General features: G+C 37.6%; 1 protein-coding gene across 2 annotated transcripts in view; it reads right to left on the bottom strand.

Moving 5' to 3' along the window:
- pcdh15b (protocadherin-related 15b) overlaps positions 1 to 27,215 on the bottom strand; it is a 459,821-nt gene that overhangs the window by 326,358 nt on the left and 106,248 nt on the right. For both annotated transcript variants that reach the window (XM_049464765.1, XM_049464764.1), the window contains 2 exons: positions 10,779 to 10,939; positions 8,558 to 8,713 (listed from right to left, as the gene is read on the bottom strand). In XM_049464765.1, the coding sequence (XP_049320722.1) occupies positions 8,558 to 8,713; positions 10,779 to 10,939 (317 nt within the window). The remainder of the gene's footprint in view (positions 1 to 8,557; positions 8,714 to 10,778; positions 10,940 to 27,215) is intronic.

Below are 27,215 nucleotides of genomic sequence, written 5' to 3'. Positions count from 1 at the left end.
AAGTTACGATGCTCATTGTTATCTTACACCTCGCCAATAGTCTATTCTCAAGCCTTCCCCTGCGTCATTGTAAATATATATCTACAGCGATGGGCTTGATGGTCAGGAAATGAAGTGTGTTTGAGTAAGACTTGGCACAGAACACACAGGTGCACCACTGACTGATTATAACCCAGACAACAGTCAACTTTGGCAAAGCAGGGGCACACCACTCGCTCAACACACGTACCACCCTGCCTTTTGTGCATTTCGGGATGAGCAAGGTGTACTTTTCCTGCTGTTACAATAGCAAAACACACTAACACGCTCTAAATCAAGCTACATGGTGCAAGGTTGACAGCTCGCCAATTTTAAAGATCGCTAAAATAGGGCCCAGAGTAATTTTCCATTGTATTTTCTCATTTTCTTCTTCATTTTATTACATTTCTGGAGTTGGAAGTTTCTAAATATTATATTTCAGACCATCCACCAACTAGAAAGATCTCCATTTTGGAGCAAACCCATACGCACAGACCCATGGCGTCAAAGACTCGAGTAGAACAGTGATTGAGTCAGTTATATTCAGTAAAAAGACAACTCTTGACAATATCCAAATCTGATTACCTGAACATTTTGAATCATTAGCATTAGCATCACCCTCACAAGCCCCCCCAAGGACTATGTAAAGGCCCTCTTAGGGGTCGCGACCCCTAAGATAAGATCCCCTGGTTCTTACATCTTACATACTGTTATAAAGCCATGTCTTGAGGGAATGCTGGGAGGGAACTGTTGGAAAGGACAATTGATCCTCCTTAAAACACTGAAGAGGACATTTCTATTCCACTATGCAGCTCCTAATCTACACCTGTGGTTGAATACCAATTTACAACTAACTTTCCCTTTCATTCATCTGATCACTTTTTTCTTTTTTTTAAGTGTTGCTTCACATACAGTGAGAAAAAATTCTGGCCCTCAAAAACCTGTTAGCCCGCCTCTAAAAAAATCGATCTCCACTCCACTTATTATTCTAAATTAGAAGCACCTGTTTGAGGTTGTTACCCGCATAAACACACCTGTCTACCCCACACAATCAGTGTCTTCAGACTCCAAATAATAAAATGGTTAAGACCAAAGAGCTGTCCAAAGACACCAGAGACTAAATTGTAGACCTCCACAAGGCTGGAAAGGGCTAAGGGGCAATTGCCAAGCAGCTTGGTGAAAAAAGATAAACTTTTACAGCAATTATTAAAAAATGGAAGCTAAACATGACCGTCAATCTCCCTCGGACTGGGGTTCCATGCAAGATTTTACCTTGTGGTGAATCAATGACCCTACGAAAAGTGAGAAAACAGCCCAGAACTACATGGGAGGAGCTGGTCAATGACCTATGGAGACCTGGCACCACTGTTTCCAAGGGGACCCTGGGGTTAAAATACACTTAAAAGACGTCATGGTTTAAAGTCATGCATGGCATGGAAGGATCCTCTGGTTCCACACGTCCAGGCCCGTTTTAACCTTGCCCGTGACCATTTGGATGAACCAGAGGAGTCATGGGAGAAAGTTCAGTGTATGGAGGACAAAGAATGATGAGCACCACCCCTTCTGTGAAGCATGGGGGTGGAAGCATCATGCTTTTTGGGGTGTTTTTCTGCACATGGGACAGGACGACTGCACTGTACTAATGAGAGGATGATCAGGGCCATGTAATGCAAGATTTTGGGGAACAACCTGTTTCCCTCAGTTAGAGCATTGAAGATGGGTTGTGGCTGGGTCTTCCAACATGACAATGACCCAAATCACACAGCCAGGAGAACCAGAAGAGCCAGGAGAAGTGGCTCCGTAAGTAGCATATCAACCCTATAGAGAATCTTTGGAGGTAGCTCAAACTCCGTGTTTCTTAGCGACAGCCCAGAAACCTGGCTGATCTGGAGAAGATCTGTGTGGAGGAATGGGCCAAAATCTCTGCTGCAGTGTTGCAGTGCAATCCTGGTGAAAAACTACAGGAAACGTTTGACCTCTGTAATTGCAAACGAAGGCTACTGTTTCAAATATTAACATTAATGTTCACAGGTGTTCAAATATATAATTTGCAGCAGTAACACACAAAAAAATTATTAAAAAAGGTTTGCAGGTTCGAACCCCCGCTCATGCAGCTTTGCCATCAAGCTGCCGGCACTCTGAAGCATGCTGTGAAGCTACTCGGCAATGCTGCATCAGCAGCAGCTCGAAAAGAAGCGGTGGCTGACTTCACATGTATCAGAGGAAGCATGTGTTAGTCTTCACCCTCCTGGTGTGTTGGGGCATCACTAGTCATAGGGGGAGCCCTAATGAGTGGGTTGGGTAATTGGCCGTGTAAATTGGGGAGAAAATGGGAAAAATTAGAAAAAATAAATAAATAAATAAATCATACATTGTGATTTCCGGATTTTTAGTGGACATATGAACCTAAGATTAAATTTCAGATCCCTCCATGATTCCTAATTGGGAGAACTTGTAAAGTTGCAGGGTGTCCAAATGCTTATTTTCCTCACTGTATAAGTGTATAAGTTCTTATGTGTTACTGTCAATAAGAAAAGCCAGAAAAAGAAAAGGAAAAAAAAAACAGGAAAGAAGCATCAGGAAAGCACCCATAACCGACAGTTAACCGCCGGGTTAACATCACAGCTTCGTGTGGTTTTTGAGCGCTCCTTGCATTTCGTCATCTCACGTTGCTTCCCAGGCGCTGGCCGGGAGCACAGCTCCCCGTGGCGAAAGCGTCTTGACCGCTGCTCTAAACTCCATCCCTCACTCTGACAGAGAAAGCTGGTGGGTGAGGCAGAGAAAAGAAAGAAAAGAAAGAAAAAAAAAGAAAGGAAAAGCACCGGCTCGTCGTTGGCCTGTCATAGGAGCCGCACCCGCTGCTGAGAGCCTCTCAGGAGTAAAAAGGGGAAGTAAAATAGAAGGTAACAGCTACAGGCCTGCCAAGGAAGAAGAAGAAGAAGAAGAAGAAAAGCAGCATCTGGGAGCTCAGGTATTAGTTCCTGTGCTGCTGCTCTAAAACTTTGAAAGGTATTTATTTATTTTTTTAAAAAAGCTCTGAGAAAACCTTTCGAAAAAAGCAGTTAAATAAGACAACACACAAAAAAAAAAAAAAGAATCTGTCAGAAACGTGGAGAAAAAACACGTCTGGAGGGAAACAACCCGGGCACCAAATGCAATTTCTCCCAAGTTTCTATATAAACATACATAAAACAGCATGTTTACTGCATGAAATGATGATGTAAAAGTGCAGAACGCAGAAAAAGGAGCATGTGCATTATTGATTTCATTGATTTAATTTAGAAAACAGAAAAAAACACAGTAAACAGACAGTCCAATGGGATCTAAGATTGCCTCTCTGGTCCAGCGCACGGATCTCATCCATCAGTATCAAAAACAGGGCACGAACAAAAAGGCATGCATTATGATGGGGACCATCATTGGCCAGTCTCTGTTAAATGATGAATCGTTTAGTCTCCTCCGGTTGTCATTTCATGTACAGAGAGGAGAGAATACAAGGCCTATCAGTTACAGTGCTTGTACCTATTAGAGTTCCCTGCTGAGCATACAGTACTGTAGCTCTGCAGCTATGCTAAGCTAATCCAATCAAGCTCAATACAAACAAGCAATGCACAACTCCTTAACATCACATACGGAAATACTGTATCTTTGCAGCAGTCTCCATTGTCATTTCTTAGCTTAAGAACTCAAGAATGCATTGACGCATCAGTATAAAACATATATATATATCTATATATATTTATATATATGACAGGAAAGATCTAGAAAGAAATCCTACAGATTAATCCATTGTGGAAAACACTCAATAGTAACTTTCTGTGACTAGTTTACAGCTTTATTTCTTAGTTTTCCGCCACAAACCTGCGATCTGAAGTATAATCCAGTGTCTGAGGAGAGTTCTGTGTCATCTCTGGGTTCCCCCACCACAGTATTTACAAGCTCATGCACTGATATCAAACTCTGAGCTGGTGTAGACAATGTTTTGGATCCTTGATTCGGATTTGCACTCGATTTGTGCACCGATTTTCTTATTGAGTTGTTTTCCACACTTAACTCATAGGGTTAAAGCAAGTTCTTTAAAGCATGCGAACACAATGCAGATCACATTTTTTATCACATAATTTATGAAATATCATCAGATTTTAAAGTTTAAATGTCTCCCAGCTTTTAAATGCCTTATTTTCTGGTTTCCTATAGCTTTATAGCAATCGAGTGAATCAAAATAAGGAACAATAACTTTGTATGTTTTATTTTTATTTTCTTGAACTTTGATTCCAAACAGGAGCACACGTGGGGGCAGGGCTGATGACGTAGCTGGCTTTTTTTAAATAAAAATTTTCAAAGAGTTGTTTTTTTTGTTAGGAGGGGCTCTCTTTACTCTCAGACAGCTCACAGCTCTTACATTAGTGACTTCATCCAAAATAAATAAAAAAATAAATAAATAAATAAAAAAAATTAAAAAAATATATAAAAGGTCACATACAAGATTAACTATAAATGAAATTGTTAATCTTCTCTGTTTAGATTCTTTTAATATAAATAAAAAACAAATTATTTAATTTTTTCCGTGTTTAATCTTCTATTATTCAATTAATAATTTCTGACGTTTTCGGTTTTTGCTGTAGTATTGTTTCCATATTGGTATTGAGATATTTAGGCAGGTATCGTATCGAAAGTCATAACTTTGGTATCGTGACAACACTAGTCCCGGTATGGCTGGGGTGGAATTTCTGCAAGTCAGCAGGTTTTGTATTCACACCAAAATATCAAGCCTGACTAAAGCACTAGTGTCAAATGTTTGTGAACACGTGTAAAGACATAAAGCCAACATCTTATTGTTCTCCTAAACCTCCCTATCCACACCGACACATCTGACACCTATACGGGTGCATCCACCAAACGCTTCCCCTACCATTATAATCCATTTCCCAATTTTCCCCGTGGAGTTAAACCCCCTCGCTCCGAGGCCGTCATTTGACTGATGGACTAGGGTCTACTGGACTCCTTATCTGCCTGTCAGTCCGACGCTTCCGACCCCAGGCTGAAATCGATAGCGTGGAATAGCGGCTGGCGGCTTTAGCTCGCTGCAACAGCTTGTGGGGAAGGTTGTCTGCCACTCTCGGAGGCTGCCTTCTAATGAGGGAAATCTGTGCTGACAGCTCCCCAGGGAGCCACTTTCAATTAGGCAAAAGCCTCCAAGTGCCCATGTTACCATCCCCACCCACCCAGCGGGAGCGGGGCTAGCTTCCCGACTCCACAAACCTACCACACTGATCCTTATTTAACTTCTACATCTTTAGAAGTAGTCAAATAAATATTTATACTGTATATATATATATATATATATACATCGTGTATCCGCTCATCGTAATCCTGGACACACAAATTTCACCACTGATCTTTATTTAGTTTATATACAGCACTAATACTTAAAAATTCAAATTTTTATTGTTTTAAAATGATCTGCATTGTAAATTCATGCTAAAATCATCCAGACTATGAAGGAACACATAAGGAATCATGTAGTAACTTAAAACAAACTAAACTTTAAACAAACCAAAAAATGAATTTAAGAATTTAGGTGGCTCATTATCTGGGGTGCTGGTAACTTGTAATTTCTGAGGCTGAACGTATCCTATGCAACAGAGGTAACTCTTGCTCTTCCTTTCCTGGAGTGGTCCTAATGAGGGCCTTTGTGACTGAACTTTTGGATACTTGTAAAGTTTGATATTTTTTTATAGATTAACCGACTTTCATTTCTTTACTTAGTTGAGTAGTTCTTGCTTCTCATAATCTGGATTAGAACATTAATCAAATAGAGCTATTCACTGTATACCTGTAACTCTACCTCTTCACTACTTTACTTTAACTGATGCTCTCAAACACTTTATTAAGAGACAAGAAATTCAAGTAATTAACTCTTGATGAGTTCAGCACAGCTGTTAACTGAAAGTCTGAATTCCAGGTGACTCTACCTCATAAAGCTGACTGAGAAAATCCAGACAAGATGTGCAAAACTGTCATCTAATCAAGAGCCAAGAGGTGCTACTTTAAAGAATCTTAAATATAAAACATATTCTGGTTTGTTTAACATGTTTTTTTGTTAATAAAATAATAAAAAACTATTATATTTGAGGTGTGGTCAAATTTTTGACTGGTACTGTACATATGATGGAAAAATAAAAGAGACTGAGAAACAAAAACATGCAGACACACGTCTGCTACTGATGATGTAGGATCCCTAGTATATAAAGCACATAAGTCACACTAGTTGATTGACACGTTAATGACTAATTACACATCTCTTACTGTCTGAGTCAGTAAATCAGAACAATAAGAAAGCTCCATGCTTTGGCCTCAGTGCTCCCAACTGCATCTAATTTCAGTAAAAGCCTGTAAATAACTGCATTTACAGTCCTTGACCACTAATTGTGAATGAGGTGTGAATTTAAATGAATTGGTAACACTTTACAATAAGGGTCACAGATAATAGAACTTATGACAGTTATAAACATGTAACCATAAATGGGCAAGTAATGTCTCAACTAATTAATAATTTACAACAGTTAGTAAATTTTTTAATTAAGCAATAGAACACGAGAGGGAGTGTGTTATCACAAATAACATCACGGCTGTGATTCGGTCGTAGGCACGAGCCGAAGGCGAGTGTCGTGGATCATCACAGTAGTAAAAGTAGTTCCACAACAACTGTAACAGAACTCCACAACAACTGTAACAGAACTGAAACTTAAGTACAAACGGTGTATGGTTTATACAGACTAACGCCATAAAAGTTAGCCTGAAAGCAAACTTGGGAATAAGTGAAGATGGTAACGTTAGGATCGTGAAATAACGCTAATACTCTCCTCTCCTGCTCTGTGGAGTCGTCTTTAGGTGAACGCTGCGCATTTTTTGAGCATTTCTGCTTGTTTTGCTGGGTGGTGTTGGTTTTAGCTAGCTGGCTGGACTGTGGTTAGGTTAGCGTAGCTTGTTTTAGCTCAGCATTAACTTAGCTTAGCCTAGACTGGCTGGTTAGCGTTCTGGCTGTCAGACGGCAGTAACCGAGCGATTTTCTTTCCCTTTTTTCCACAAAAGTCGAGCCAACGCTGCGGGCGAGCGTGCCACGGCTGAGCGCTAGCCTGTGCTAAGCTAACGCTGCTGCGGGTGTCCTGTGTGTATACGCCGTTACTCGGCAACGCGTCGGTGGAGTGATACAAGTTTAGTGTGAGAAGGCCGGCATGTTATCACATATTTCAGCAAGGCTAGAACACCTCTCAACCAATCAGATTGTGAGGTCGGAACTAACTGTTGTATAAACATCACTAAAAGTTAGTGCTTATGTATGTTGCAAATAATAATGATTTGAGACATTAGTTAAAATGTTGTAATGGCTTATAACATTTTAACTGCTGTCAATTACTTATTAGTAGAGCCATTCTGTTGCAAGTACTTTTAGTTTTTGTAGCCTCATTGTTAGGAAAGTCAATCAAATAAAAAATAATCTGATTAATCACAACAGTATTCTGTGATTAACTGCAAATCATCGCACTTGTTCTTCTTGAGCAGGTAGTTTTTATAATGTATATTTAAATGTAAATAAAAGAATGAACGTAAGAAATGTAATTATAGTATATTTGGTGTCAATTAAAATAATGGAATATACTTGTATGTTTGAGGGGAGATTAAGCCAACGTGGGGGGCTGGAATAAAGAATGCATAATAAATTGGATACAGGATTTTTTTTTTATTTTATTATAAACATCCCAGCTTGGTTGTAAGGATTTTTGAATTAGAACTTAATTTGCTGAGCATAAAAGAGCTTTTTCACACCTGTAGTTGTGAAAGTTTCTATGGTCTGGATCAGTTGATGAGTTTGTTTATTTGAAGCATTTCTCCCTCTGGTTGGTTTGGTTTCACACAGGCATAAACCTAAACACACCAAATGTGCACCAAAAAAACATGCGAGCAAATGGTCTCCTCTGATTGGTCAGAGCTGTCTGGTGCAAGAGCAAGAAAGTAAATATAGCGTTCCATATATATGTTTCAGTGTGTATATCTGAGCTGTGTGAAGCTGCTTTAACACAGAACACTGAAAATTTGCTGCTGTGATTTTAAACATAGTGTTTTCAATGGGACGAGCAGCACAGATGTCCACATAGTAAACAGAGTCACATGACTGTGAGCAATAGCAGTGTGTAAACAGCATGGAGCAGCAAAGACAGCTTTTATTTATAGCAGTGTATTAGATGGCAAATATATCAGATTATCAGCAGTTTAGCTCAATTAAAAAGAAGTATATTTGATAGCTGGGTCAGATCGACACCAGGTCAGGTTCTCACCACAAGCAAACTGCTCCAGAAAAAAAAAATGCGTATTGGTAGGCAGGACAGCAAAGGTTGGGGTCAAAGTTGGTGGCATGATTAACATTGACAGCCTTACTTATTGCACAATAAAACCGTCACCAATGAAGATTTAAGAACTTGTCCTAAAGCTTTTGAAAGAATCATTTTCTTATAGATATTTACAGGAGGAAACTCACCTCATTAACGGCCACGTAGTATCGAGGCTGCTGGAAGCGAGGGGTGTTGTCATTTCGATCCCTCACAACAATCCGTACCTCGTGGAGAATCACCGTGCCAACCAGTTCATTAGTGCACTGGACCTGCACCACAATGGAGTGAATGTAGGAGGGAGGCTGAAAGAAAAAGAGAAACATATAAAAGGTGGAGATGACTGGCATGTAGCTTCGCAAGCAGCAAAAACAATAGACACCATCTAGTAACACCATAGCAACCGCCTAGCAACCACTTCGCAATGCAATAGCAACCACCCGCCATATCATAGCAACCTGACAATAAACACTTAAATACTAACACTCATCTAGCAAAACCATAGACACCATCTAGTAACACAATAGCAACCACTCAGCAACCACCTAGTAACCATTTGGCAAATCACAGCAACCCCATAGCAAACACTCAGCAACACTATAACACTCATAGCAAAACCATAGTCAGTTTAGTAATAGCATAGCAACCACTTAGCAATGCAACAGCAACCACTGGGCATATCAGAGCAACCTCACAGCAAACACTCAGCAACACTATAGAACTCATCTAGCATAACCATAGACCCCATCTAGTAACACCATAGCAACCACTCAGCAACCACTTAGCAATGCAATATAAACCACCTAGCAACTCACAATAAACATTCAGCAACACTATAGAACTCATTTAGCAAAACCATAGACACCATCTAGTAACACAATAGCAACCACCTACCATATCATAGCAACCTCACAACAAACACTCAGCAACACTTTAGAACTCACTTAGTAGAACAATAGACCTCATCTAGTAACACTATAGCAACCACCTAGCAACCATTTAGCAATGCAATAGAAACCACCTGGCATATCCTAGCAACCTCACAGTAAATACTCAGCAACACTATAGAACTCATTAAGCAAAACCATAGACACCATCTAGTAACACCATAGCAACCACTTAGCAATGCAATGGCAACCACCTGGCATATCATAGCAAACCTTATAGCAAACACTCAGCAACACTATAGAATTCATCTAGCAAAACCTTAGACACCCTCCAATAATACCGTAGTAACCTCTTAGCAATTCAATAGAAAACACCTGCCATATCATAGCAACCTCACAGTAAACACTCAGCAACACTATAGAACTAATTTAGCAAAACTGTAGACACCATCTAATAACACCATAGCAACCACCTAGCAACCACTTAGCAATGCAATAGAAACCATCTGGCATATCATAGCAACCTCACAGTCACAGTAAACACTCAGCAACACTATAGAACTCATTTAGCAAAACCATAGACACCATCTAGTAACACCATAGCAACCACCTAGCAACCACTTAGCAATGCAATAGAAACCATCTGGCATATCATAGCAACCTCACAGTAAACACTCAGCAACACTATAGAACTAATTTAGCAAAACTGTAGACACCATCTAGTAACACCATAGCAACCACCTAGCAACCACTTAGCAATGCAATAGAAACCATCTGGCATATCATAGCAACCTCACAGTCACAGTAAACACTCAGCAACACTATAGAACTCATTTAGCAAAACCATAGACACCATCTAGTAACACCATAGCAACCACCTAGCAACCACTTAGCAATGCAATAGAAACCATCTGGCATATCATAGCAACCTCACAGTAAACACTCAGCAACGCTATAGAACTAATTTAGCAAAACTGTAGACACCATCTAGTAACACCATAGCAACCACTTAGCAATGCAATAGCAACCACCTGCCATATCATAGCAACCAAACAGTATATAGTCAACACTATAACACTCATTTAGCAAAACCATAGACATCTTCTAGTAACACCATAGCAACCACCTAGCAACTACTTAGCAACTTCATGCTTCCCTCAACTGACAACTTTTATGGAGATGCGGATTTCATTTTCCAGCAGGACTTGGCACACTGCCTACACTGCCAAAAGTACCAAATGGTCTTACATAATATTTAAATTTTCTGAGACACTGATTTTGTGTGGTTTTCATTGGCTGTAAGTCATAATCATCAACAATAAAATTAATAAATGTTTAAAATCTATATAATATATGAGTTTCACATTTTGAACTGAATTACTGAAATATAGTATTTTTAAATGTTATTCTATGTTTTTTAGATGCACAAATATTTTGAATCTTAAACTAAATTTAAAGCACAAGAACATTTTCAGTAACTTACATCTCGGTCTAAAACTCGTCCGGTGCTGTTCAGGTAAAGGCGCTGTTTGACCGGGTCCAGGATGACCCAGTAGTTATAGTTGTCTCTCAGGGATAAAGAGATAGTTCTGTCCGGATCTTCTGCTCGTCCGTTGATCTGCATGTTCTCTACCAGAAGAGTACCTGGATCAAGAGGAAACAACATTTTGATTAACTTCAGACATAAGTCTAGTGAACAATATTTTATCACAAAATAAATTTAATAAGACAATTTTTTATAGCTGATAAAAGTCGGGACTTGGTTCTGAATGTTGATATAAAATTCTAAATTAAATAATTTGCATTGACTGACCAGCCCATTATAATTTTTTTTCCACCACTCTCCCCCTCTTCTGAGTTCTAACTAAGGTTTATAAGTGTTCATAATGAGAGATAATAATATAAGCAAAATAATATGCAATAAACAAAATAAAACAAAAAGAAAGGGAAAACAAAAAAGAAAGGGGGAGACGGCAAAAACAAATAATTAAGGAGCAACAACAAAAAAAGCAGAACAGCTATGAAAAACAATAGAGAAATAAATAAGCATTTGTTTTGTGTGTTGAAATAGAAAGAAAAGAAAGAAAATATGTAGCAAAAGAGAGGAATAGATAAATATAGATACATATCTGTCCAATCTCTGTGTGTGTGTGTGTGTGTGTGTGTGTGTATGGATGGGAACATTCAGATAGAGGTGTTAGATATATAGGAGTGTTACTGGTGTAAATAATGTGTTAGTGGAGTGTGTCTCTATGTTTGAGAGTCTTCTTGAGTTCTTTTTTGATAGATGCTGATTTCTTTTCATTTCTATAAGTTCTATAAAAATCATGTGTTCATGTTTTATTCATGTATTTTTAGTGATAAAGAGGGTACATTTTATATTTTAGGGTTAAAAGTATCCCAAAGTACTTACATTTTTATTGGTTGTATAAATGGTGTCAGAACTAGTTATATGGAACATACTGATTTTTTACACTATAAGGCATTCACTATTAATGAGGCGCATTAAGCGACACTAGTAAGAATGTCCACATCGAAGTGAGCAAGGGTGTCTCCAAGTTTCCCTTCTAATTTGGAAGCTTGGAAAAGCCAAAAATTGTAATTCTTTTAAAGTCAAATGAGCGCTGGATGTCAATCTACACAGATTTTTCTCCTGAAAACTGTTTATTTGGATGAGTAAAGCGCATCTGTTTATTTACAGTAAGCTTAGACTTCCAATATTTTGTCTAAGCGTGAGTTTTCAGTCAAGTTTCTCCAGCACTAAGGCTGGGTGCAGCAGCATTAGCATTAGCCGCTAACCGCAGCGCTAGCGGCACGCAAATGCCACCCGATAACGCTAGACTAAGGAACACTGAGTGTTCTGGTAACCCAGGGTGCTATCAGCTAGCGGTTCATCCTATGTAGCTTATTTTAGCAAGCCAAACACGCAGACCACAGTACAATTTACTCGCCTATTAATGCTGCTGCACCCAGCCTTAGTGCTGGAGAAACTTTACTGAAAACTTTTTTTTCTCTAATACCTGACTGGTAAGATTAATACACAAGGCACACCAGATTATAAGGCGCACTGTCGATTTTTGTGAAAATGAAAGGATTGTAGGTGTGTCGTATAGCCTAAAATAATACAGTAAAACATTTAAAAACAAAGCATTACTTTGTTCAAATAGTTGGAATAGAGCTGTACAAACAAAACACCCACTTTTAAAAGAGCAAACACTGTGTGAAAGGGCTTTAGTGTTCAGTGTTAAAGCAGCTTTACACTGCATAGATACAAATAAGAGACCACTTAAAAAATAAGTAAAAAAAAGTTTCTTTGATTTTACCAAATTGAAAACCTCTGGAATATAATCAAGAGGAAGAGGGATGATCACAAACCATCAAACCAAACTGAACTCCTTGAAATTTATCCAAAGTTATCCAAAAGCAGTGTGTAAGACTGCTGGAGGAGAACATGCCAAGATGCATGAAAACTGTGATTAAAAACCAGGGTTATTCCACCAAATATTGATTTCTGAATTCTTAAAGCTTTATGAATATGAACTTGTTTTTTCTTTGCATTGTTTGAGGTCTGAAAGCTCTGCATCTTTTTTGTTATTTCAGCCATTTCTCATTTTCTGCAAATAAAAGCTCTAAATAACAAACAGAGGGACTATAAAAAAACAACTACAAGTATACAGTTTTCACAAACATATATTACCATGGGTGGCATAATTCAGATATTATTATTCTCTATTATTATTCATATATTATGTTACTACATTTATTTGCTTTTTTTAATATAAAAGGCGAACTAAACACATTTAAGGCAAACCAGCTGACTTCATTCAAATGACTTGTGCCAAATATTCCTGCATAAGAATAACTATTGCTCCTGCAAAGTTTGAATAATTCATTGCCTCAGTGGATGCACACCTTAAAAAAAAAAAAAAAAACTTCAGGCAAAAACAGCCTGTTCTGCTGCTTCCATTACACAACATAATGGCCTTTATTTGATGCTGACTAAATCCGAAAATGCTGGCTCCTCAGTTTCACGCGCTTTTTTGTATTTAATAAAATGTACCAAATGTGGCACAAACACACTAACACACACACTCAGACAGGTACATAATAATATTGAATCTACAGAAAAATGTTTACACAGCTTATTCAATAAGATTTGTTTAGGTCTTTAGGTCTTTTTTGGGTCAATTAACAACATTTGACTGGATAACCGTAAACAAACTGCCGGCCTACCACTGTTACTACACTGTTACTGCCGCCAATTACAAAAGCAATTATCTGCAATTATATTTGCAACCCATAACAAACTGAAAAGTGTCTAATTAACCAATGAGGATTTTATATTACATACAGTAATACTTGATTTAATTTTTTGATTAAAATAGAGCATTAGAATTTGCACAAATAAAACTTTAAATGTAAAACTGAACCAGAAAACAGAACTGAAATTTCAAGTGAACATAATTAAAAGTAATTACATAATTCCAATATTATATAATACTATAGATCAGCAAAACACTCGTCTACCTTCACAAACATACGAAAATTGAGTAACAACTGATTCAGGTTAAATTGACCTGTTTTAAAGTTTGAAGATCCAGGAGAAATAGCTAAATCTATTCTTCTGCTTCCCTTTAATTAGTGTAATCAACATATAATATGAAATTTGCAACCATCACAATTACTACAAAATTTAGTAGTAAAGTAGTTAAACATAAAAAAAAGTTTGATTATGCATTTCCTTTTTTATGAAAACGAGTGAATTATCCTAATTGAAGCATTACCTGCTAGAGGTAAGAAACACCACTGCAGTAAATACTGATATGATAATTAGTAATGGAGTTTTTTGGATAATTAAACATGCACCCGGGAACACCATTGCTATTCCTGACAAATGAACATAAGAAGATGGTTAATCCATAGGTTTTAATATGATGTCGGACCACTTTTCACAGCAATAACAGCTTTATCTCTTTTGGGAAGGCTTTCCACAAAGTTTAGGAGTATGTTTATGGGAATAAAAAACCATTCTATAAGAAGCGCATTTGTGGGGAGCCGGGCCTTCTCGTCCAACATCAGTTTCCACTCGAATTGATCCCAAATGTGTTTAATTGTGTTGAGGTAACATGTAAAAAGATAAAATAATCTATTGGTATAACCTCCTAAGACCTGAACTCTTGCATGGCATGCATTTTTTATTTCTCTTTGCTATGTGGGCTAATTGGCACCTGATTAGTGTAAAAACAAAGAATTATCTTTTTACATGATGTAGTTTCTTAGAAAAATGATGTCCACATATGAGGACTTTAGTTTTATATTTCGATAAAACACAATGAAATCACAATTAGTAATGATGTGCAAAACATTTATTTTATGCCTGAACACAGCAGCATTTTTTGCCTGAGTGCAAAACAAAATGTAGAAACAACAATTGTGCCCACAAGATCGTCGATGTCTGACAAATCTTCCACCTCTGAGTTGTCATCACCCATTAACTCCAGTAACTCCAGTGCTTGTGACAGAGAATACCGCTCTGGAAAATAAAATCATGAGAAAATTTTAAAAATGTAAAAAAAAAAAATTAGATTTATTTATAAAACATGCTAGATCTGCTTGTACTGAAGTAAAAAATGTTCTACCTAAAACATTACAAAATACAATTTAATTCTCACGTTATGTTGTTAGCATATATGACGCCCTTTCAACTAAACTAACAAAACTAAGGGATGTAGATTTATTTATAAAACATGCTAGATCTGCTTGTAAAAAACTAACAAAACTAAGAGAGATGTAGATTTATTTATAAAACATGCTAGATCTGCTTGTAAAAAACTAACAAAACTAAGAGAGATGTAGATTTATTTATAAAACATGCTAGATCTGCTTGTAAAAAACTAACAAAACTAAGAGAGATGTAGATTTATTTATAAAACATGCTAGATCTGCTTGTAAAAAACTAACAAAACTAAGAGAGATGTAGATTTATTTATAAAACATGCTAGATCTGCTTGTAAAAAACTAACAAAACTAAGGGATGTACATTTATTTATAAAACATGCTAGATCTGCTTGTAAAAAACTAACAAAACTAAGAGAGATGTAGATTTATTTATAAAACATGCTAGATCTGCTTGTTAAAAAGTAACAAAACTAAGAGAGATGTAGATTTATTTATAAAACATGCTAGATCTGCTTGTAAAAAACTAACAAAACTAAGAGAGATGTAGATTTATTTATAAAACATGCTAGATCTGCTTGTAAAAAACTAACAAAACTAAGAGAGATGTAGATTTATTTATAAAACATGCTAGATCTGCTTGTAAAAAACTAACAAAACTAAGGGATGTACATTTATTTATAAAACATGCTAGATCTGCTTGTTAAAAAGTAACAAAACTAAGAGAGATGTAGATTTATTTATAAAACATGCTAGATCTGCTTGTAAAAAACTAACAAAACTAAGAGAGATGTAGATTTATTTATAAAACATTGGCTCATTTGAACCAGCAAGCAGAGTTCTTTTAAGCAATGAATAATGAATTATACTGTAAAATATGAAACAATAAATTGTTTATTGTTTCATATTTTACAGTATAATTCAAGCTAGATCTGCTTGTAAAAACTAACAAAACTAAGGGATGTAGATAGATAGATAGATAGATAGATAGATAGATAGATAGATAGATAGATAGATAGATACTTTATTAATCCCCACAGGGGAAATGCAAATTAATGTTTTTATTTATAAAACATGCTAGATCTGCTTGTACTGTAGTAAACAATTTTTTTCTACCTAAAACATTACAAAATACAATTTAATTCTCACATTATGTTGTTAGCATATATGACGCCCTTTCAACTAAACTAACAAAACTAAGTCCGCAAGTCCACATATGTGGACATCATGTTTAGCGACATGGTAAATCGTTACAGTTGCTAACTTTTGTAAAATTTGACTTTCATAACAAACATTGAATGCTTTTATACATATCTGATCAAGAATCAGCCACAAAATCTGATCAATTTCTTTACCTGGTCGATGTTTGTATCAGGAGTTCCCATCTGAACTTCTGGGTGTGTTGTCAGCCATCTTGAATCGAAACTCTAAGGTGTTAAACTCTTCTGCCACCACTAGGTGACAGTATAATTGCTTCATAAGAGAACACCAGACCCTTGTAGAGCAAGATTTATTGTTGTGGTCTAGACAACCCAAAATGTAAAGTCCACACACGTGGACGCCAGGTCCTAGGAGGTTAATGAAGAATTAAGATTTCTTTTCACTGGAACTAAAGATGCCAAGCCCATCTCCTGAAAAACATCCTGAAAAAATGTTCCTCGCAACCGTTAAACCCAGACTCATCCATTGGATTACCAATTGGAGAAGCAGGATTCATCACTCCAGAGAGCACGTCTCCACGGTTCTTGAGTCCAGTGGTGACTTGCTTTCCACTATTGCATCCAATCCTTTAAAATGCTCTGTTTGGTTACATAAGGCTTGGATGGAGTTGCCCAACCATGACGCTCTTTACTCTCTACAGTTCTTGAGTTAGTCTGAAGATCACATGAAGTTTGGAGGTGTGTAGTTATTGACACTATACTCCTTAGCATCCGTTGACCCTGCTGGATGTTGTCGTTCCCAGTCTCTGCCACTGTATTATAATATCACTGACAGTTGGCTGTGGAATATTGAGTAGTGAGAAAATTTCACGCTGGACTTGATGCACAGGTGCTGCATCCTATCACGGTACCACAGTGCTGGAGTTCACCGAGCTTCTAAGAGTCTGAGACCCATTCTTTCAGTTATGTTTGTAGCAGCCATGACAGTGACTGGAACAGGCTCCAAGTGGTTCAGCGAACTAAAGTGCTGTCACTACGATCAGGAGATTGTTGGTTTGAATCCCATTCATGCAACTTCCATCCGCTGCCAAAGCCCCGAGAGAGTACAATTAGCCTTGCTCTCTCTGGGTGGGTATATGGCGCTCTTTCCCCTCATCACTCCAATAGGGTGATGTCGATCAGCACAAGGCTGCATCTGTGAGCTGATGTATCAGAACCGAGTCGCTGCGATTTCCTCAGAGTGCACTGTTCCGTGATGCTGCTCGGCAATGCTGCATCAGCATCAGTTCTGCATCAGAGTCTGACTTCACATGTATCGGAGGAGGCATGTGCTAGTCTTCACTCTCCTGGTTTTGGGGCATCACTAGTAATAGTGGGTTGGGTAACTGTCCTTGTAAATTGGTAAGAAAATGGGATGTAAAAAAGTGATTAGAACTTCAATGAGTTCAATGATTTGGATCACAAACCTGTTGGGTAATTTAAACATATATTTAATTAATGACATTTGTTTTCTCAGCTGGATTGATGACACTGTATTGAGATTCAGGCACTATGTCATTGCATAGTTAAGTATGCTATGAATAAAAAGTGAATGCATCGCATTTGTGTTGCAGTTCAGATCTTTCAACAGTTTGTCACCTTCACTCAGTGCTTTCCCACAATCCTCAGCACTTTACTGTTCTCTCTGGAGAAGTTTCAGACAGCTGAAGCTGCACAGCTCGACAGCTTGATTCTGAGCATCTTATTTTAAAGTGTATTTTCTATCCTAGAAAAAGGTCCACACTGTCAAATATTTGATATGAACTCAGACTCACTGTTGGGTTGCTTACTGTACAGTTGTTTTCAGTTTACCTTGAAACTATTCTTTCCAGGTTTTTCAAGTAAAAAGTTCCTTTTTTCTGTGGCTTTCAGGATCAATCATATCATACAGTGGTGCTTGAAAGTTAGTGAAATCTTTAGAGTTTTACCTTTATACACTTGACCTAAAACGCCATCAGATTTTCACACAAAACATAAAAGTAAGAGAAACTTTGACCAGTAATTCATCTTCTTTTTTACTTTCTAGACTTGGACTAGACCCACCTCTGTGTGTAAGTAACTAGGTTTACATAGGATCTCCGGTGAATTTCGCATTTTCAGAGCACTTCAGTTAGGAGCTAACAGCACTAGGAACAACATAGCAACATGGTTTGTTCCAGCGTTATTCGTGCAAATAACACATCAGTGTTATATGCCTTGCCCAGTAATTCAAAGCTAAGGAACAAATGGTTAGAATTTGTCTATCAAACACTATGAGCATTGAGTATTTTTAGAACAGTTCTGTTTACCATGGATTTTTACTTTCTAGACTTGGACTACCCACCTGTGTGTGTAAGTAACTAGGTTTACATAGGATCTCCGGTGGATTTTGCATTTTCAGAGCTAAGGAACAACTAGTTAAAATGTGTCTATGGAACACAATCAGTGAAGTACAATTGAGATAGGTAGATGTATAATTTTATTGTTTGTCTTTCACAATCCCCTGACCTAAACCTGATCAACTAAGATGGTGATTTGGGATGAGCTGGAGCTTCACAGTGAAAAGGAAAAGCCACCTTGGCTCGTGACCGCCCACAGGCAGCGACACAGTCTCATTCGTGCAAATAACACATCAGTGTTATATGCATTGCCCAGTAATTCAAAGCTAATGAACAAATGGTTAGAATTTGTCTATGAAACACCATGAGCAAAGTACAATTGAGTATTTTTAGAAGAGTTCTGTTTATCATGGATTTTTAGACTTCTTTCTAGACTTGGACTACCCACCTCTGTGTGTAAGTAACTAGGTTTAAATAGGATCTCCGTGTCATGTCTTAGCCCTGTCTCATGTCTCTGTGTGTTTTCCTCACGTGACCTGTACTCCTCTGTGTCTTTTGTCAGTAGATTTCCACCATGTGTTTCTCATTTGTAGCTCCGCCCCTTCCCCAGGTGTTTCCAATTCTAGTGTGTTTCCTGTTTCTTTAAATAGATCCCCTGTGCCACTTTGTCTCCGTCGGTCTTTGCACTAACCCCTGTTGTTTGTCTCTCCGTGTCTCTTTGTGATTTCAGCCTTAGCCCTAGCCCTAGTTCCTTGTTTACATCTTCTTGTTTCTTGTTCCCTTTAGTTCCCTGCTTAGTTTATTTATTCTTGTCTAGTTTAGTTTGTCCCTGTCTAGTTTAGCCTCTTGTTAGTTTTCCTTGTATATATCCCTGCCTTGTTTAGTATTGTATTTATTCAGTCCCTCGTTTGTTTCTTTGTTTATTTACTCCCAGTTTATTTTGCTATTTGTTATCTCTTGTTGGTTTAGTTTATGTTCTCTGGTTTCTCTCGTTTGTTTTGGTTTTTGGTTATTTGTTTATCTAGTTTAATTTATTTAGTTCACTCCCTTGATCCTTGTATATATCTCCCTGTTTTATGTTTAAGTGTTTACTTGTTTCTCGTTTCCTGGTTTATTTATATTTATTTATTAAATTATTCATTTCTCACCCTACCTGCACTTGCGTCCGTCTCCTCGTCTCCCTGCCTGGGTCATCCCCATTTCCTGACACTCCGGTGGATTTTGTATTTTACAGAAACTCTAAGACTGGGTCAGTGGCTGAACTGAACTTATCAGGGTATTACACATGTTGTAAAGTAACATATGACCGTGCAAAGACTGTTATTAATGTAAAAATGTATTTAAAAAAATTATTTATGTTTGCATGTGTGAATATTAATGGGCTAGAGCCAAAATGTACATAAAACTAGGTAGAAATGATCTACAATGTGTGGCTCTCATAATGTTAACTGCATTTTCTACATGTTGAATTAGGATTTTGGTTTTGATTGGTTCAACTGCTTAACTGCATCCTCTTAAAACATTGCTATTGCACATTTCTCTGTGCACTAGACATACTCCAATCAAGTGATTGGGACATTAATAACAAAAAATGACTGCAATTTAAATTAAATATCAGAGCCTGTGTAAAATGAATGATGCCCTGATATGAACTATTGCAGAAACAGCGCTGTAATTATTAACTACAGCAGATTAAATGAGTATTCTGGGAGATACAGGTCAAGCCTCTGCCAAAGAAGTTAAAATGCTGAATTTGAGAGTCATTAGCAGTAATTTGTGGAGCATAATGAGAGAGAGACCTCTAGTGTGCGTAGGTTTGAGCAGCTTGTTTATGAATAATTGTGGTAATGAGGGGATGGGGAGGGAGGTTCTACCATTCTATTGCATATGTGTTTGTTTGTTTATTACCTTTAATTCACATTTATTTATACAGTCATATGAAAAAGTTTGGGCACCCCTATTAAGCTTAATCATTTTTAGTTGTAAATATTTGGGTGTTTGCAACAGCCATTTCAGTTTGATATATCTAATAACTGATGGACACAGTAATATTTCAGGATTGAAATGAGGTTTATTGTACTAACAGAAAATGTGCAATATGCATTAAACCAAAATTTGACCGGTGCATAAGTATGGGTACCCTTATCATTTTATTGATTTGAATACTCCTAACTACTTTTTACTGACTTACTGAAGCACAAAATTGGTTTGGTAACCTGGCAAAAGCATACCTCAGGCGACTCTGTTTGTGGCGTGTTTGCAGAAATGGCTTCTTTCGCATCACTCTCCCATACAGCTTCTCCTTGTGCAAAGTGCGCTGTATTGTTGAGCGATGCACAGTGACACCATCTGCAGCAAGATGATGCTGCAGCTCTTTGGAGGTGGTCTGTGGATTGTTCTTGACTGTTCTCACCATTCTTCTTCTCTGCCTTTCTGATGTTTTTCTTGGCCTGCCACTTCTGGGCTTAACAAGAACTGTCCCTGTGGTCTTCCATTTCCTTACTATGTTCCTCACAGTGGAAACTGACAGGTTAAATCTCTGAGACAACTTTTTGTATCCTTCCCCTGAACAACTATGTTGAACAATCTTTGTTTTTAGATCGTTTGAGAGTTGTTTTGATGAGCCCATGATGTCACTCTTCAGAGGAGATTCAAATAGGAGAACAACTTGCAATTGACCACAATAAATACCTTTTCTCATGATTGGATACACCTGGCTATGAAGTTCTAGGCTCAGTGAGGTTACCAAACCAATTTTGTGCTTCAGTAAGTCAGTAAAAAGTAGTTAGGAGTATTCAAATCAATAAAATGATAAGGGTGCCCATACTTTTGCACCGGTCAAATTTTGGTTTAATGCATATTGCACATTTTCTGTTAGTACAATAAACCTAATTTAAATCCTGAAATATTACTGTGTCCATCAGTTATTATAACCACGCTATAATACTGAAAATCTAAGCTTAACTTGACTTTAATGTATTTTTTTTGTAACAATTACAGTTTTGTTTACTTAGGCGCCCCCTTAAGCATTGCGACACCCTTGTTCTTTACTATTGTTGCTTAAAATGTGCCTTATAATCTGGTGCGCCTAATGTATATATATAAAAAAAAATAGATGCTCATTATTAGTGCGCCTTATAATACAGTGCACCTTATAGTGCGAAAAATACAGTCTTAAATACGGCCCTTTCAAAAAAAAAATTGCCTTGAACTTCTATGTCATCTATTGCTAATGTACATAATTATTTGCAAGTCGTTTTGGACAAAAGTGTCCACTTACTCTAATGTAATGTAATCCAATTATAGGAATCTCAGCTACATGGTGCATCTGTCACGAATGAAGAGGGATGGACACAATTGCAGAATATTTATATATATATATATATATATATATATATATATATATATATATATATATATATATATATATACAATATATAATAAACTAAGAAACAAACAAACTTAAACCAAAGCTACACTGAAAACAAACAGAAAACAAACACAGGTAAACGCAAGACAACAATACAAGACTGAAATAACTAAAATACCAAAGAGAGGATTTAAGAATAATCAAAAACAGTAAAACTAGAAACAAAAACCAACCTGACACATACAGCGCATATCACACAAAAGACTCCACACCGAACACTGAAACAGAGGTGCTCATGTACACAGGGAGAGTGAGAAACACCTGGGCCAGGATAATGAGGGGGCGGGGTTACAAACTCGGCACAAGGTGAGATCACTAATGGTTAGGGTGGGGCTAGGGCGGGGCTAGGGTGGAGACAGAACAATAACAAAACAATGCCATGTGCTCAAAAAAGCACATGGCTACGAACACCAGACAGAAAACCAAAAGAGGGAAAAGCACAGGACAGACACAGGCTAAGGTGTGACAGCGTCTCTTTACACTTCATTTTAATTGATTTATAGAATGTTATTTATGTTAGCGTTCAGCAAGTTGCTTTGGTTTTAAAAGTGTTGTGCTGAATTCTAGCTCTCTGTCACAATCCGACTCCCCTTCGGGTACACGCTTTTGCCCCACAGCAGAACGAGTGTAAGAGATTCTCCTCAGATTCCTCTTATATCTGTTTATACTGTAAATAAGTGTTAATCCACTGTTACAGTAAATAAATAAATAAATAAATAAATTCGAAGCTAATTTGTGTTTATACCGCTGTGTGACACTCTTGCACGCCAAGGGGAGTCAGATTTTGGCACAACACCAGTTATTTTATCCTCTGATGTGTTTAAAGACTGACAGAACTTTCTGTAAATGATATGAAAGTCTGAACATCTAGAAAAGTGTTTCTCACTGCAGAAGAGCCAGACCATGGTTCAGTAGATCCCAACCAAATTCTGGTGCTTTGTTTCAGATCCTGGTTCACAAACCCTTTTGGTAACGCTTTATTTTAAGGAACACAAATTAGGCGCTTATTAATGTCTTATCATTTGCCTAATAAAGCCTTAATTACACATTTGTAAAGGCTTTATTCTGTGTTATAAGTGTTATTGGTGCTTAATTAGGGGTCTATTATGTGGAAATGATTAACAAGGGCTGTATTAGTTCTTATAGTGCACAATAAACAGTTATGTTACATCTAATAGAAAATAGAACTGCTTGAATTCAATAGAGAATAAATGTGATAAAATGTGTTTTTTTTTTACATGGTGCACTTCTTGTTCTATTAGTGACTTATTACCCCCTTATTAACTCTTAATAAACTCCAGCACAGCCATAACCCTGCCAAACTCACATATAGATCAAACTGCTGCCTATTATACACTAATAACATGTAGAATTAGCTAATAGTTAATGCTTAATAATCTGCTTAACAGGGTGCTAAAATAACTGTTTATTGTGCACTATAAGAACTAATACAGCCGTTATTAATTATTTCCACAGAATAGACCCCTAATCAAGCACCAATAATGTTAAAACAGAATAAAGCCTAATAAATAGTGAATAAATCATTTACAAATGTCTAATTAAGGCTTTATTAAGCAAGTAAAAAAAAAACATTAATAAGCGCCTAATTTGTGTTCCTTAAAATAAAGTGTTACCACCCTTTTATATCTGCTACTTTGTTTTAGATCCAAACTAAAAAAGTCAGAAAATTCAGACCAAAGAATTTGGGTGTGAACAAACACCTGCCGAAAACTACACACAAAAAAAAAAATCCACCCTTCTAGTAGCCACTATTATTAAAAGCTATCCAACTTAGTTAAGCCTACCACAGGAGGGCATACAACTCTTGGACTTTAATGAGCCAAAGTTTAACAACTTTACTACCTATTTCCTCACCATATTAAAAAAAAACAGTCTTGATGTCCGCCTATTTAAAATACAAGGACTTATAAACTTAGCTAGCTTTAATTAAAGGTCTTTTAGTATATTTTGCCATTGTGCCAATACTGAATTTCCAATGAATGCTGGATATTTGTCAATTTTCCTCTGCGATTGGTCATTAAAAAAAAGATGTATCCTTGCTTTTTGGAATAGTGTAAAGGACTCTGCATAATTCCTGCAAAATTAAAATTTTAAGCGTTGCACGAAGCCGAATGCGCCTTCGAGCTGGCACACTTTCTGTGGCTTTGTTTGCCTGTCATCTACGCTCTCAACCAATCACAGGCATTGCCGCATAGTGTCTTCGGCCGTGGAGTTTGCCCAGCTTCCACGTGCCAGACACAGCGAACAAAGCCCTGGCACAACATCCACAATTGTTTGTTTTCTCCTAAATTATGTCAAATTGTTCGCCAAAGCCAAGCTAACACTGTCTCCAGAAAAAGGCCTTAGGGAAAAATCCTGGAATTGAAAAGTTGAGTTTGCCTGCCTTAGAGGAAGAACAGCAGCATTAACTTCCAACTGTGTATTTTATAGCTGTTCTTAATGGGACATTAGATACTATTCACTATAATGAACATATCATTTTAAGGCAACAACCTTGTAACTCAAATTATAACAAATTTACAGAACAAAAAGAACTGTTGCAGAAGAACCGGACAATGGTTCAGTAGATCTGGACCAAGAACACCTCTTTTGGGTGCACCAATCTCTGGTCCTTTGGTATGGATCATAGTTTATTAACCCTTTCACCTCAAAAGTCTGAAAATCCATAACAAGGCAGGTAAAAAAAGCCCTCCTTCTGCTAAAATCCACTTTTTCTTGTTCTTTGTGAAATGCAGTAGGTCTCTCTGAGTTGTTTATGATGCTGCAGTAGATAGTAAAAGAAAATATTCAGAAAAACAAGTCGATCAGGAAAAGCACCCGTGTCTACGTCATCCCGTGAATTAGTATTTAGGGCCCCGCCCACCTTGGCTTGCGACCGCCCACAGGCAGTGCTGAAGCCACGCAGCGATACCCTCTCATCAGATAGGAGCTAACTAACAGCGCTAGGAACAGCATGACAGTTTGTTCCTGTCTTATTTGTGCGAATAACACATTAGTGTTTATTATATACTTTACCCAGTAAATCAAAGCTAAGGATGGTTAGAAATGGTTAGAATTTGTCTATGGAACACCACCAGCGAAGTACAATAGGGAGATAGGTAGCTGTTTACGTTCAGAACATTAATATTTGTTATGCTATGACCCAATGGTCTTTTAAATGAGGTATCTGGAATTCAAGCCATAACTCTGTAAACTTATCTTATATTTTTTATTATGTAATCATCAAATCAAGGAAAGAGTTCTGCTATTACACTAGTTACTAAGCTAGCTAGCTATCTTGTGTAAGCGGAGGTGGGTAGTCCAGGTCCAAAAAGTAAAAATCCACCCCAACGTTTTGTTCCAACTTTCTGGGTAGCTCTGTTGTGGCTCAGCCAACAAAACCCAGGGGTGGATTTTGACTTTCTAGACCTGGACTACCTATCTTTGTGTTTAAGTATTTATAGGTTTACGAAGGATCTCCAGTGGATTTGGCATTTTAAAGAGACTCTAAGACTTGGTCAGTGGCTGAACTGCACTTAGCAGGGCATTACACATGTTATAATGACATTACAAAGACTGTTATCGGCGTAAAAATATCTTTATTTGAAAACATTTCTAACTGTTGTCCATCTCATTGCCTCTTGGTGTCGCAGTGCTGTTATTTAATCAGAGGCGAATATTCATGACCAAGAGCCGAAATCCTAACATTCTTTTCCACCCACTCCTCCACCGAACTAAAGCAGCGTTATACTGGATCACCGGAGCACTTCTTTTTTTTTCACAAAAAATATCCTAACATGGCATTCATATACTAGAGACCACAACTAGACTTATTTTAAAACAAATGAAAAATACAAACCAAATGTGATTCCCACATGGCAATGGCTCATTCGAATATCAATCCCCCTACACACACACTCATAACATGACCTCACAGCTTGGAGGTCCATCTATGGAAGTACCGAACAGCTGGACAGTTGTGCTAAACTCACCGAGCCCAGTGCAGGAGGTCCCCTGGCAGCTGGTTTGTGGCAGGCCAGACCTCGGCAAGCTGGCACAGCACCTGCACTGGGCAGGCAAGCTGAAGCTCGGCCAAGCTCGCGGACTATATTCTGCCCACACGTCTTCACATCCTCTCGGCTCATTGTACTCCCCCATCACTTTGTCCCTACAATGGCCAATCGCCATGCAGCTGGCAGCCCTGCCCATGCCCGCCTGCTTTTCCTGTCAATGCGTTCTAGAGCCTGATGAATTTCTGCTTTCCCAGTAAGCCTCTACATACTGCCAACGCTTGCTTACAGGAAGAAGAACTGGAGACTGAAGGAAGAATGGTCTGGACTTCAGTTTCTGTGTCTAGCTTGTTTAACTTGGGTTAAAAAGAAGCTCTGTTTTGCTGCCATTGCTTTTTTATTAACTGCAGCATTATACTGTACTAATACTATGGATTGAACAGCACCACCATTAAAGAAGCAGATACAGCTCACTAGCTAACGCTAGCCAGTCAGCATAGCAAGCTAATACACTGGAGTAATGGTAGCTCAGAAATGAGAACAGCACTTTATCTGAGGAGCTCCTGCTGCTGTTCCTCAATGCATGAGTGTTTTTATCTACGTAAAATAATAAAAAAAACAGCAGCAAACAGCAATTATTCACTCAGAAAAGAGACAAATGAAATTGTGCAGATGATCCCCAGCTCAGAGAAAAAGTTCCTCTCGTTCCCAGGCACAGAATAATGATAAAACTCCCTAAAATGATAGAACACAGTGGATCAACACCAGCAGATGACACGTCTCTCCATCACAACCATCACTGATTGTGGAAACTTCACATTAGACCTCAAGTAGCTTGGACTGTGTGCCTTGATTTCCAAATAAAATGCAAAATGTACTGATGGTCATTGATGCTTCCCTCTGCTGACAACTTTTATAGAGATGCAAATTTCATTTTCCATCAGGATTTAGCACACTGCCCACACTGATAAAAGTACCAATTGGTCTTATATAATTTTTAAATTTTATGAAATACTGACTTTTGAGTTATTATTGGCTGTAAGCCATAATCATCAACAATAAAAGAAATAAACGCTTAAAATAGATCATTTGGTGTGTAATAAATATACATATATATATATTATACAACTCTGGAAAAAAAATAAGAGAACACTTTATTTTCTGCATCAGTTTCTCTGTTTTTGCTATTTATAGGTTTATGTTAAAGTAAAATGAACATGTAGTTTTATTCTATAAACTACAGACTACAGCCATTTCTTCCAAATTCCAAATAAAAAATTGTAATTT

This window comes from Astyanax mexicanus, chromosome 15, assembly GCF_023375975.1.
Source record: "Astyanax mexicanus isolate ESR-SI-001 chromosome 15, AstMex3_surface, whole genome shotgun sequence".
NCBI classification, from domain to species: Eukaryota; Metazoa; Chordata; class Actinopteri; order Characiformes; family Acestrorhamphidae; genus Astyanax; species Astyanax mexicanus.
The sequence above is the reverse complement of the archived record's forward strand: the minus strand, read 5'-3'. Positions and strand labels throughout refer to the sequence as shown.